Source organism: Cynara cardunculus (assembly GCF_001531365.2).
Source record: "Cynara cardunculus var. scolymus isolate 2C chromosome LG 3, CcrdV1, whole genome shotgun sequence".
In the NCBI taxonomy this organism is placed as follows: domain Eukaryota; kingdom Viridiplantae; phylum Streptophyta; class Magnoliopsida; order Asterales; family Asteraceae; genus Cynara; species Cynara cardunculus.
Window position 1 is genome coordinate 29,171,294 of NC_037530.1, and position 13,880 is coordinate 29,185,173.

Here is a 13,880-nt window from a genome sequence, read left to right on the forward strand (position 1 = left end):
CTGGAACATCCTGGTACTGTTGTATTTCTTTTCATATCATTTTTCCTACCACCACTTTCATCCATAGATGGTTTCAGTTCAGACCAACTCACTAGCTATAATTAGCTTGTTTGGCCTTTTTTAGTTTGATCCAATTTACCAAGCAAAGAGATCGCCTGTACCGCATGCCGAATACTTGTCCCTTCTTTAATTTAACCAATCATATTGCTAGCCGGTCCATGGTCTGTGATACAAATTATTGCCTCATTTCATCTGTTATCAACCCTCCTAAAAACATGGAACCAAATTACAAACTTGAACAAAAAGCCTTCACATCTGTTGCTGTTATGTTTATATACAACTATTCAATTTCCAACTCATAGAACACTACCATAATCACTGAATTGCTTTAAAGGAATCTCCTAACGAGAACTTGATGACGAAGACTCATCCTGCAAGCCAATCAGTACACGAGTATTCAAAACACGTCATGTTATGTATTGTGTCGTGTTGATGCATGCAAACTACTTGTGTCATGTTATGTTTATGTGTATGTGTGTGATAGATAGAGAGATAGAGAGAAGAGGGCTTACATCTTTGAAAGAGGTGATATAGGAGACAACAACGGTAATGTCATCAAGCTTCCCACCATAGTAACGAAACCCAGCTTCTTGGGCTGCAGCAGAGAAAGGTGTTTGCCTGTCCCTTTCCTGTGCCCTTTGTCGTGCCAACGCTGCTATCTTTTGAGCCGTCACCTGGGGATCCAAACCAGCTCGCACCGCATGAACCACCACCGCAGTGATATCATTGTTGTACAAATTATCAAACAGTCCATCTGTGCCTGCTATTATTACATCTCCCGGAGCAACAGGAATTGAGAATACCTGCGTCATCATTTGCTTCATGTATATTAGTTCCACCTTTTTTTTCTAATCAAATCTAAAAAGCTAAATCTGAGTGTACAAACTGTAAAAATTATTGAACAAACCAAAAGATTGGATTTGACTGTTATGAAGAAATAATATACTAGCTAGATATGATTTTAAGGAAGAAGTAACTTCTATGTGTTATTTTGGAAATTATTGAACAAAGGCATACACATGTCAGGGTATTCGAAAATTCAATTACTGAAAATATTTTATATCCTTCGACACAAAAATGTTCGTGCAATAAGCAGATCCTATATCAAGAACGGGATAAATGTGAAACAATGCCAGGGCACAAAAACACAACTAATGTTATTGAATTCTGATCAACATTTCTCATCTATCTATGATAATCAAACTCGCTAATTATAATTCAAGTCAATGTAATAAAAAGAACTCACAGATCTATAGCTACATGTGTACCATATCAAACAGAACAAAAACATGGCAAACTTACGAACCTGACCAGAGCTGGGCAAATCACTATTACTGCCGTTCTCCAGTTGATAAGTGAAATTAAAATCATGCTGTTGTGCAGGGGACCGGAAAACGGTACATCCATCTCTAACTATCATGAAACCACTATCACCTAAGTTAATGGCATTAAGACCCTGCAAATAGAGTACATGAATTAGCGTTACATCATCTCAAAACCCTTGAAGCATAAGAAAACTCAAGGTGGCTGCTAGGGAAGAGTTCCTTTTTGGAAAAGGACTGCTAGGCAAGAGTTGATAGCTCTGTAGTTTATTTTTCCAGTTCTTACATTCATGTCCTATTCAGTGATGCCCATAAAAAATTATAAAATGGCTTCAGAGACTGCCTTATGCTTAGACTGATTGGAATATATTGCTACCTGATTTGTGAGTGCAATAATGCAAGCAGTTGAGGATCCTTTGGCTTTAGTGTTTGTGTAAGCTTTCTCCAAAACCCTGGCAGGATCAACAGAACCCTGGGGTTCATCTTGTACAGCACTTACCGAATTGGACATTAGTTCCCGTGCATATTTTCCAGCGTCAATACCAAGATCAGCCCAGCCACCTACACCATCTGCTACACCTATTGCTTGCTCATCAGAACAAATAAAGTGAGCATCCTCACCACCTGTTTCCTCCTTCTCAGGATGAGGCAGATAGCATGATCCTGAAAGCAACTTGAGCGATCGGTCTGATAAGGTCTTCCTGCAGTCGACACCAAGTGATACATGAATTTCAGAGGACAACACAGTTGCACCAGAAATTATGTCTTAGTGACGGGTACGAGTTTAAATTATTTTCATATTCTTTAATGATCATAAAAGGAAGTCATAACTATCGAACAGACCTGCCGCATTTGAAACAAAACATTACCTATCAGAAGAATCTGCAGAATTTGTAAGCTGATCATCATGTACACAGTTGTCTGAGAACCCATCAGGGGATGTTCCAGCAGTTAAACATGCCAGAGATGAGATGTGGAAGCTCTTCCATTCAAAACCTAGAAACTGATTGCAGCTACCACTTGTCTTGGCAACATGGTACATAAAGTATCCATAGAGAGAGAAACTCTCCGATTGTTTCTTATTTCTCGAATTCATGCTGATCTTTCTGCAACTATGGAAACGTCTGCTACCATAAGAGAGATTAGAATTATCAATCGACAACATGAGGTTCCCATGCGTGGCAGTTAAGTTGTTTAGAGAACCTCCCCCAAGCAAAGCTCTATAACTGGAAAGAGCCATAGACACCTTATGATTGCCAATACCTAAAGAAAAATGACCAGGCCCGGAGAGCAGATTATCAACGTGATATCCACAAACTTGAAGTGATGGTCCTGACACTGATGGGGTTGAGAATGTCCGTGAAACAGCTCCAATAACCGAAAGGTTCTTCTTTTTACTTGCGGGCAGCAAGTTCAATTGAGCAGCACAAGGAGTACAGCGCTGAAGTAGAACATTTAGGTCACCAGATTCTACAAATGGTCCGGAGTAAAACCTAGGTTTACCAAACAAAAGTTTCCCATGACCAAGTAGAACTTCCAGCGAGTCCTGAAAATCACCTCCTAGAGAAGCATTGGTTCTCTGAATCCCATGCCTGAACGAACTTCTGAGTCTTGAGAAGTAATTATATGGCATCTTGTCTTTGCACCAGTTTACGAGGATGAACCCAATCAATATCACCCCATGCAAGGTATAATCTCATAACTCCAAGCACATTTATCTACAGGGTCCAATCCAATCAAATACAGATACCAAAAACCTGGCTCGAAAAACAGTTTTCCAGGATCATGTAAGCAAAACTAGATGAGATAAGGCAATTAACTAATGTTCACTACAACAATAACAATAATGGCATGTCATGAATCCACTAAAAAGAAATGGAAGGATATAAGAGTCCAGAATATTCAAGTCAAAATGGGAATAGAGTTGCTAAGGAAGATTGTGACAACTGTGCCATTGGAATCTCATTCCTTGCTCTACGTCTTTGTGAGAAAATCCTATGCAATTGCTTTCATGATGATAACAACAATCAAGGAGGAGAAAATATAAATTTTGAAACATGCTCTCACCTAACAACTTTTGGTACTGATCAAAACCCCACCTAGACATGCTCTCTTCTCACTAGAAATAGGAGATGCTGGCATCCATTGAATTTACTTACCCAATTTCACAGACAGCACTCTTCAGCTACAGGTATGATGTCCAGTCACCACATAAACATTCAGTTGATGCATGCGACAAAGATCCAGTAAAGAAGACTTCATAACAACCTAGAAAGCCCTACAATGTTCCAGGATAGTATAAAGTTCTCCATGATGTTTCCAACCACTCTTGTATGTGTTGTAGATATTGATGATCTATGCTGTTAATTGCGGTGCAATAGCACTGCAATATCTCAGATAGCGGTCCTTTGCAAAATATCGGTGGTCAAATTGCAGTAGCGCAATTATCGGCGCAATTTACCGCAATTTTGACCGATATTTAGAGTAAATTGCGTTCGATATTAACGTTAGTTTTTGGTGGGTTTGGGCTTTATTTTCAGTCTTGGGCTTTAGACGACCACGACTTCTAGCTTCTGTTAACGTTAGTCAAGGCTTTTTTTGGGATTTAAGAACTAGGTTTCTCACTTAGACGACCACGACTTCTAGCTTTAGACGATCTGATCTCATCGACAATCTGTTCAGCAACGAATCCGATGATCTGATCTCATCTGCTTTAGACGACCACTACTTCTAGCTTCTGTTTCCAAGTTCCAACTTCTATTTCCAGCTTCTGTCTCCGGGTACCACGACAATCTGTTCGGCGATCTGATCTCATCTGTTTCCAACTTTTATTTCTAGCTTCTGATCTCATCTGCTTTATTCTTGTTTGCTCCAGCTTCTGTTTGGTTTGTTGTTAGTCACTTACTCAGTTGCTTGTTAGGACTTAGCTTTGTTAGGGCTTAGCTAAAGGAACTAATGGAAAGTAGAGAAGGGGATCAATCTTCAAGTGCATCTGTGACTCTGAATACTACTACTACTTCATCAGATGTGGGTACAAAATGCATCAATGGTGATATGGCTTGGGAATGAGGGGKACGGAAAGATCCAACCAAAAAGAATAATGTATGGTGTACTTTGTGCTGTAAAATAGTAAGTGCAGGGATCACTAGATTGAAAGAACATCTTACTCACACCGGAGGTAATGTGGTTGGTTGTCCTAATGTGACTGATGACATCAAGAAAAGAGTTCTTGAATCGACGAATGAAAAGAATAAGCAAAAGAAAGAAAGAAATAGAAGAGTAGAATTCTTCGATAATACGTGGTTGAACACGGTGAAGATGATGGTGATGGTGAAGATGATGGTGATGGTGATGATGATATGATGACGGGAAAGAATAAGATGAAATAGAATTTATTGAAGGAAGGAGAGCACAAGCCGACAAGCCATCTCGTAGTTTGAAACGAAAGGCCGCTAGTGATGTTCGCGGTCCTCTTGATTCAATGTTGAAGCCCAACTATGGCAAGATAAAACAAACCACTTTAGATAGAAATAACACAATCAAGGAGAAGTTAAAGATGGCCGCTTGGAAAGAGTTTGCGGTTTGGGCATATTCAGTTGGGTTTCCTTTCAATGCCGTGCACAACGAGAACTTTCAAAAGTTTATAAATGCCATTGGAGTGTATGGAAGAGGTAATTACCATTTCAAATTTTGAATATATGTCAAAAGTTTATAAATGACGTAATTACTAACTTTATTCCTATCATTGGTAGGCATGCCAGCTCCGAGTTATCACAACATTCGTGTCACTTTGTTGAAGGATGTACTCGAGGATACAAACAAGTTTGTTGATTCCTTTCGTTCACATTGGAAGAAGAGTAAATGCACTATTATGTCTGATTTTTGGACAGACAGGAAAGGTCAAAGCTTGATAAACTTTTTGGTCAATTGTCCTAAAGGAAACAATTTTTTAAATCAATTGATACATCGGAGCATGTGAAAGATGCTCAATTAATTGTAAAGATGATCAATGAGGTTATAGACGATGTCGGAGAGGAGAACATTGTGCAAGTGAGTAGGTGACAAATATTCTATCTATAAGTATTAACATACTCTATATATATTAAAGTATTGACTAATTGTTTTTTTACTTATGCTAGTTTGTTACCAATAATGAACCAATAATGGGTCCAACTTTAAAGAAGCAGGAAAAATCTTGGAAGAACAACATCCTCAGATGTTTTGGACACCATGAGCAGCACATTGCGTGAATATTATGATAGGAGGTGTCCAATGCGAGAGCGGTAGGGTTTATATCTGTAACCACGAAAGAATTCTGAATATGATGCGGAGGCTCACTAAAAATAGGGAATTACATAGGTCTTGTGTTACAAGGTTTGCAACACAATTCTACACCATTCAGAGCATTCATGAGAACCGGCATCTCCAAGTGATATTTGCTTCGAAACAATGGAGGAAGAGTGACTTTGCCAAGAAAGCCATCGGAAAAAGAATTGAAAGAATAATAGTTAAGCAAGAGTTCTGGGACATTATTTATCTTGCTTGTCAGGTACTGGCACCATTGGTTTATGTGGTTCGGTTAGTTGACACGAAGGAAAAGCCGTGTATGGGTTATATATAAGATGCTATGGAAAGCGCAAAAGATCAAATTAAGAAGAACTTGACCAGCACTACTCACGAGAGATTGATCACTAGAGTGTGGTCTATAATTCAAGCACGTTGGAGTGACCAACTTCATCATCCTTTGCATGCAGGTATAATTTACAAAACATTGTTATGTTTTATTTAACTTAAAGCATTGGTATTAACTTTTAGTACATTTGTAGTTGGATATTACCCCAACCCCGCCATCTATTATGCACAAGATTCAGAAGTTGAGAATGATAGATACATTAAGACGGGACTATACGATGCAATTGACCGACTTATGCATGATGAAAAAAGAAATGATACTTTAAGGATGGAACTTAATCAATATGTCGAGTCATCGGGGAAATTTGGATCTACGGCTGCCATAAGGAATAGAGCTAAAGTTGCACCATGTAAGTATGATAATCAATCTAATATATTATATATAGATAGATAATAGATATATACATACATATTCAAAAGTTTATGTATGTGTTTTTTATTAACTTAATATACCTATAAAATATAGATGTATGGTGGTGTTCTTATGGCATTGACACACCTGTGCTCCAACAATTTGCGATTAGTGTTCTAAGCCACACTTGTAGCGCTTCTCCTTGTGAGCTGAATTGGAGTGCATTTGATCATGTAAGTTTTCTTGGTTATGGAAAATGTATTAGTTCAAATGCAACTTTAATTCAAGTAATGATTTTTAAATTTATCAATTATCATTTCAGTTGCACTCTAAGAAGAGAAATGGTCTTTTGCAAAAGAAGTTGAATGATCTTGTATTCATTCAATATAACAAAAGACTAGAGAGGCGCTACAAATCTCTTAGGGATAACAAATCTTCAGATCCTATTTTCTTGAGGGATGTGGAAGAAAATGATGATTGGGTGGTTCCAAAATACGTCGAGCTGCAAGAGTTTGTGGATGCAAGAAATGGCCTCCTTTGGTCAAAAGTACGAGAAGCAATGGGAGGTAATGAACAAGTTGGGCCAAGTACAAGAAGTAAAAAGAAGCGCTATGGGGATGATGATGATGATCATGCAGGAGATGAAGGGAGAGGAGGGGAAGAGTGGGAAGCTAGCCAAAACGAAAGTAAACGTATTAGATGATGTTGACTCAGATGTTGAACCTATTGCTTGCAATTAGCTCGTTTATGAACACTTTTCCTATTTTGCAAATGATATGTTTATGTAGCCATATTATATATATAATTATATATACTTCTAAGAAATATTATATGAACCGCTATTTTTGGACCGCTATAACCACTATTTCAAATATCGGTCCTGGCAGCAATTTTGTATTTTCACAGCTATAACAGCATAGTTGATGATATCTGTAGTAATCTAGGGACCCGTGCAGTAAAACCTATAAAGTTCTTGTATATAGTCTTCTTGAAATAGTTGGAGCCCCTTATAAAAAGGGAGAGAACTTCTATTTATATTCATTATGAACTATAATTGGTTTTATTGGTTATATATTATCCCTAATTGGAGCATTGGAGTCGAAATGCATGCTTAGAATACTGAAAATGTATAAAAATGGTATCCTTCGTCTTTGGTGATGTGTTAATGTGAATATATGTTATTTTGTATTGAAATGGGCTAAATTGAAGCTTTTGTTGCATACATGACCTTGTTTTGCTGATGCTGTGGTGATGAGCTGCTGGTAACGAGAAAGGGAAGAACACAGAAGAGATGGTGTTTTATTCGTGAAGTTTTCGATGTCTTAAAGCATACAAGCAGCTGCTGGTGTGTACAGCATTCTGTCGAAAGCATACCACATGGCAAATTTCTTCCAGCAACAATTCAATGACACATGGAAGTCCATAGTATGTTGAGAGTGGAGACAAATAAGTTTTTCAAGAATGTTCAACGATGTAGATCAAAAACGAGATGGCCACACAAAGGAGATGTACGGAATTTGTCTGTTATGAAACCCTAAGTGCCATATGAACTTGTTTACCTTGTGATGATGAAGAGATAAAAGGAATGATGATTGCAGCACTGCCATTGGTAATGTAGAGCTGTCAGGGATTTTTGTTGAGGCCTTAAAAAACCGATCTCATGATCTGGAGGATGTTGCTAGGCAGGAACCAGATGCAGGCAATTGGAAATGGAAATCGAAAATCAGCACAAAGCACCTGAAGATGAAAATCATAACAGATTGTTGCTGGTGTATAGACGGTTGCTGGTGCATTTTTGAAAGCTTCTGAGAAGCCTTAAGAACACATATTATTCCTAGGTACACAGCAGATGGACCTGGACAGGGCTGGGGCAAACGTTCACACTTCACACATCAAGAAAGATTTGAGGATCTTAATAAACTTCTAAAAGAAAAACTACAAGATGCTCATGAAGAATTGAGATCAATAACCAAGGTTGCTGCCATGAAAGCAATCAAGCAGCAAATGGAGAATGATGTTGATGAAGTTGGAGGGCTTGATTATTTTATTGAAATCAAAATTGAGAAATCATGACAAGGGGATGGAGCTTGGTCAACAGACTAAAGCCTGGAAGTGGACAAGGAACTGCAGTAGACCAAAACAAGAAGCCAAACAGCAGTCACACTTGACTGGTGAATCAAAGCACTCAAGACAGCCTTCGACTCATTACAAAGTTTTCAGTTCTTCATTACTTTGCAACTAAATTTTATAATTGATTCACATTGTTTGATTCCAGACTTGAGATATGGAAATTCCAACTGTGAAATCATTCATTTCCCTTTTCATGAGTGAGTAGGGTTGTACTGGGATTAGTTGAATGGTGAATTGGGATAACTGAATACACTGTTCATTATATTAGATGTAGATATATCAAGTTAATTTCATTCCTGTGTTGGTATTATTATCATCCATTTGCTTGACAACCTTTTGAATCATCAGTTACTTGAATCAATATAAAGGTTATTTCAGAAATCACTTAAATGAAGTGTGAGTTTATTGTGAAAGCGTAAAGAACTAGTATAGTAATATACTTGTTTGCACACCCAACTAAAGTCACTTGTTTAAACATCCGTGATCCAACAAGTATGTATGACACAAGAATATGGATGTGTACTCATCAGCAAATTCAATAAGTTTGGAAGACTATTGATGCAGTTCAAGGTGAGTTAGTAAAATAATATGATAGCATCACTTGATATCAACAATTGCATGTAAACAATGCCAAGGATCCTTTATTTATCTAAATCCCAAAGTCATGACTAGTGCTAGATCAATTCATTTAGACTGCATTTGGCACGTGGACTTCACAGGACAAAAGAGGGCAGGACTGACAAAACTAGTTGTCGATATAGTGTTTGGTGTAGTAGAGGACAGGGCAAAATGTTAAATGAACCAGATTGTCCCTAGAGTATTCTTTTTATTGTTTATTTACCATATAATGAATAAGACATGTCAAGCGATATTTAAATAATTTTATTAAAAAATATTTACACATAATTTATATATAGTATATAAGTATAATATTATTTATTCATATAATATCTTATTTTATATATAGACATAACATTTTATATTATATACAGATAAATAGACATAATTTTATATATTACATATAGAAATATAAGATTATATTTATATCTATGTAGATATAATATATAATATAGATATATAAATAGATATGTTACACACACATATATATGTAATATTAAATGTAGATATATAGATGTGTATAATATCATATATACAAATTATGTAATATACATAATATTTAGTATACCATTGAGATGTAATGGGGGAACCAAAAATGAGCATAAATTTGTCTTTAGCTAAAAAGTCCCACCTTGTTCCACCTATTTTGGTGGGACAAAAAGATTGCATTTTTTCCCACCCAGTCACACTCGGCCACAGTCCAATGTAATGCCAAACGTGGAATGATTTTTTTTGTCCCATCCAGTCCCAGGTACCAAATGCACCCTTATTGTGTGTGCCTATTGAGTTGTATGTTGAGGTTTGTGTAGTTGTTTCATCAATTCATTCATAGTTAATTGGAATAATCGCCCACTTAGTTTTAAATCCTCTGATAGTTGATAGCAAAATCAAAATCAATTGAGTCACTTAGTTGAACTTTGACAATTAAGAAGAAGATCATGCTAGCAGAATCGTTATCTTGTTCTTTATACAACCTCCCTCGTTTGTAGCCTCCAAGTGCAAGGTTCAAGTGTTGGGAGTAATAAGGATAAAAGAAAAAACTACAAAGAGTTCTTTGTGTTCCTTGAATGTGTCCTCCATATCATACTTGACTTGGCTCAATGAAAAAAACATGTTGATGTTGAAGGTTGTAAAAAGCTTGGAACAAATAACTCCCCATACATAACAACGTTACAAGGAAGATGTCAGGTAATGAAGCCATTGGTATGGTGAATTCAAAGAGGTTGCTCGTCGTGAGAGATCTAAAGATCTCATTCATTGAGAAGGATGCACCCCGTGAGAGATCTAAGGATATTCTCATCCATTAAGACATGTCTTATATGGCACGAGTTGGCTATGTCTAATCTGAAGGAGCATTTTAACCAAATTGAGCAAAATTTCAAAGGGAGTAGAGCAATAATAACAGAGATTCAAGGACCATATGCTAGGGCACCCAATGTGGTTGGGACCACTATGTGATGCAAGAAAATGCCATTTTCCAACACAAGGTACATAAGAGGTTGCCTCAAACTCGAATCAATAAGATGAAGGAAAATCTCGAGAAGACCTAGTCATATTGCACAATTTGCAAACATGTGGCACCCAATGAGAGCTATAAACATTAAACGATATCATTCTACAAGAAATACGAAGGACGATCGATGTGCCTAAGCCAAAGTTGTATAATGGCCCGAAAGACATCAAAAATATCGACTTCAATCAGTTCATTTGTTGCATCATGAGCTACTTCGACTCAATCAAGTTGGAAGAAAAGTTTGAGAGTTTGAGGTATGCATTACTACAGAAGGTGTACATTGGCTTGCAAGACGTAAAAAACATCTTCATTTGTTGCATCAAGTCCTACTTCGAGTCGAACAACTTCGAAGAAAAGTTTGAGGCACACATTATTACCCTTCACTTGATTGATATTGCTTCTTGTTGGTGATGTAGGAAAGTTGTTGAGATACAATGAGGCATCATCACCATCGAAACATGGGATGCATTCAAATAGAACTCATAACATAATTGTGTCTTATGGACTTCTCGATCACTTATGAGGCACAAAAACCAACAAAAGAACAAAGTCCATCAGGATTCTTATCAAGTTCCCATTCATTTTCCAAATTGGAAACATAGGTGACAAAAATGAGTTGCTTAACTTCATGCATGGTCTCAAGTCTCAACAATAGGGTCATTCAAGAGTTGTAGTGACCTAGAGTCTCTGAAGTAAAACTAATGCCCCCACAATCCTAGTTATTTCTTGTGGAGTACTGAAGCGAGGAATGTCAAGCTCCCCAAATCCTTTGGGTGCCTCAAAAGTTGCAAGACAAGCGGTGGGAACACAAAAAAGAATTAATACAAATGCTTCTTATACAAAGGCCTGCACCAAAGTACGAATTATAAAAACACAAATGTGCAATGAACATTTGCAAGAACGCAATGGATGAACAAGATTCCCCAAGCCCACAATTGTCATTTTCAACAAGGTGCAATGGCTCTAAAAGACTAAAATTGCTCAAAGAGACATAGCTTTGGATAAATGGGCACAAGGTTGCACAAGAAAAGATGGCTCACATTGGCATGACACAACAATCAAGAACCATCGTGCAATAAGAGAGTTGAAGTCACACGATATACGGGACGTACAAGGAAGACTCTCAAACATCCTAAACGACCCTATAATGTTCTAACTTCTAAGATAGCATAGAGCTCCATAATGTTCTAGGTCCTCTTGTATTTATAGAAGGTTCATGATAGTTCTGAAATGCAGTAAGACAAGCATATGAGAACCATAGATTCTTTAGCTAAAGGTGATGTGTTTCAAAAAAAGATGGAAGGTTATTTGGATAAGCCGTTCAACAAGAAAAGAGAGAAGCATAAGAGAACTTGACGACTATTTTCGTGATACCAGTGAAATGTTTTTAACGTAGAAGAGTGTTAGAAGTGGATGAAGCAGTAAAATATACCAATGGAAGGTTGGATCATCATAGGTTTTATTGTTCCTAGTTTTACTAAGTTAACAATTGAAAAACAATTCAATAATTAGGGCAAAATCTCTCACTGATTAGTTGTTTTCCTCAACATTCAAGAGGTTGAGAACTATCCACACAGATCAGTTATTACAAGCATGACCCACAATGAGAAGAAAACGACTTACAAACTCTAAAAGGAAGAGGGGTTAGGGGTATGTTAGTCTTTTCTATCATAGGTTGTGGTTGATGTCAGTTAGGGGGTTATAAATATAATTCTCAGTTTAGAGGAGGGAAGTCAATGGTATAACCGTATAAAAGTCAAGAGAAGTCATTGCAAGTCATGCTTGTAATAACAAAATTGTGTGGAGAGTTCTCAACCTCTTGAATGTAGACTAAGGCGACCAAACAGTGAGAGATTTAGCTCTAATTCTTGAACTTTCTTTCAATTGTTAACTGAATCTCGACAAGCCCTAGATGGTTTTAAGGTTTTCAATATATTGAATATATCTTAATTGTAGCTAGCTACTAAGTGATTTATGATTTAATTATCTTCATCCAATTGATCTTGTTAGTGGTAGGTTTTATCTCTCTCTTCTTTCATTACTTACGTTTTTCACCACACCTTTATCCCTTTCAACCTCAAAGGAAGCATTACAACTGAAGCTGATAAGGGTCTAAAGATTTGGTATCTGACAGATATCATATGTATAGGGATTATGGGACATATGCATCTAAAAAGGCAAAAAAAAGCATTATATAACTCAAAAGACTCTCTTTTATTTATTTAGTAGGGAAGTATTTAAGACCAATTTCATCCAACAACATTTATCATTTTGTTTTGTTCATAATTTTATTAGTAGTTAACTAGGGCAACAACATGAAACTTAGTTTTTTTTATCCAACTGTTTCCCAGTTTGATTGATAAATTTAGAATATATCGATATAATTCCTCATCACAATTATATTCAGTAAAGTATAATCTGATTGTGCGTGACGTTTGGTTCCATACTAGTCGTACATCAATATTTACCCATAACACCAAACAGGATACATTCCTATCTAATTTCGCTGACAAGTATTAACATTCAATCGGATGAATGAAAGCACGACACGAACTGTAAGAGATAAGTTCCCTTCTCAACAAATACAATTTCATGATGCGTAAAAAAGGGGAAAAGTGCTTCGCTGACGGATAAAAGACACTATCAAGTATTAACATCCACAGAAACAGGAAGTCATTGTAACACAGTAGAAACAATTAACATCTTACAAGAAAACACTACCTGATGTGGAGAAATGATCATGGCTGAAACCAAAGATCGATGCAGATTCAGATGAAGAAAGACGGCGGCTACGGGCTTTCGGGGTGTGATTAAAGCCCTAACCTCACGTTGAAAAAGACCGGAGATCGGGAGTTGGTCGAACCATATGACACAGACGCAGAGGGTATTATCGTAAATTAACACATTAGTCGGTCAGGTAAGGTCTGGTCTGGTCAGGTCAAAATCAAGAACTGAATTTGTCGGCTTTCGATTAAAACGGGAAAAGTTTTCTTTGGCCTAAATTAGCAAGTACTCTAATTTATTGGAAGATTAGTTATCTACGTTTATAAAAATAACTTATTAATTTATTTTGGTATCAAATTGGTAATAAATTTTTTTGAGTGTTTGAATAAACAACTTATATTGATGTCAAACCGATAATAAAAAGTTTTTGAAAAAGTTAAACTCTTCTGATTTTTAATAAGTTGATCAG

General features: G+C 36.8%; 1 protein-coding gene across 4 annotated transcripts; it reads right to left on the minus strand.

Moving 5' to 3' along the window:
* Positions 1-166: 166 nt before the first annotated feature.
* On the minus strand, positions 167-13,503 carry LOC112508789 (probable protein phosphatase 2C 55). 4 transcript variants are annotated; one of them, XM_025113540.1, is made up of 6 exons: positions 13,409-13,503; positions 2,252-3,100; positions 1,759-2,083; positions 1,367-1,516; positions 573-863; positions 167-431 (listed from the first exon to the last, which is right to left on the minus strand). In XM_025113540.1, exons 2-6 carry the CDS (start codon positions 3,013-3,015, stop codon positions 402-404), a joined length of 1,560 nt encoding a protein of 519 aa, XP_024969308.1. In that variant the 5' UTR covers positions 3,016-3,100; positions 13,409-13,503; the 3' UTR covers positions 167-401. The 4 variants fall into 4 exon arrangements, with proteins under 4 accessions (XP_024969308.1, XP_024969307.1, XP_024969310.1 ...); XM_025113539.1 differs by having other exon boundaries at positions 2,252-3,139; XM_025113542.1 differs by having other exon boundaries at positions 2,252-2,506; positions 13,409-13,499.
* Positions 13,504-13,880: the final 377 nt, after the last annotated feature.

Bases quoted from the DNA above. Each gene is read 5' to 3' on its own strand.
- LOC112508789 (XM_025113540.1), bottom strand. From the start codon at position 3,015: ATGCCATATAATTACTTCTCAAGACTCAGAAGTTCGTTCAGGCATGGG. The intron at 2,084-2,251 runs GTAATGTTTTGT...TGTCGACTGCAG, and splicing joins TCTGCAGATTCTTCTGATAG to GAAGACCTTATCAGACCGAT. The intron at 1,517-1,758 runs GTAGCAATATAT...CTCTATTTGCAG, and splicing joins TTATTGCACTCACAAATCAG to GGTCTTAATGCCATTAACTT.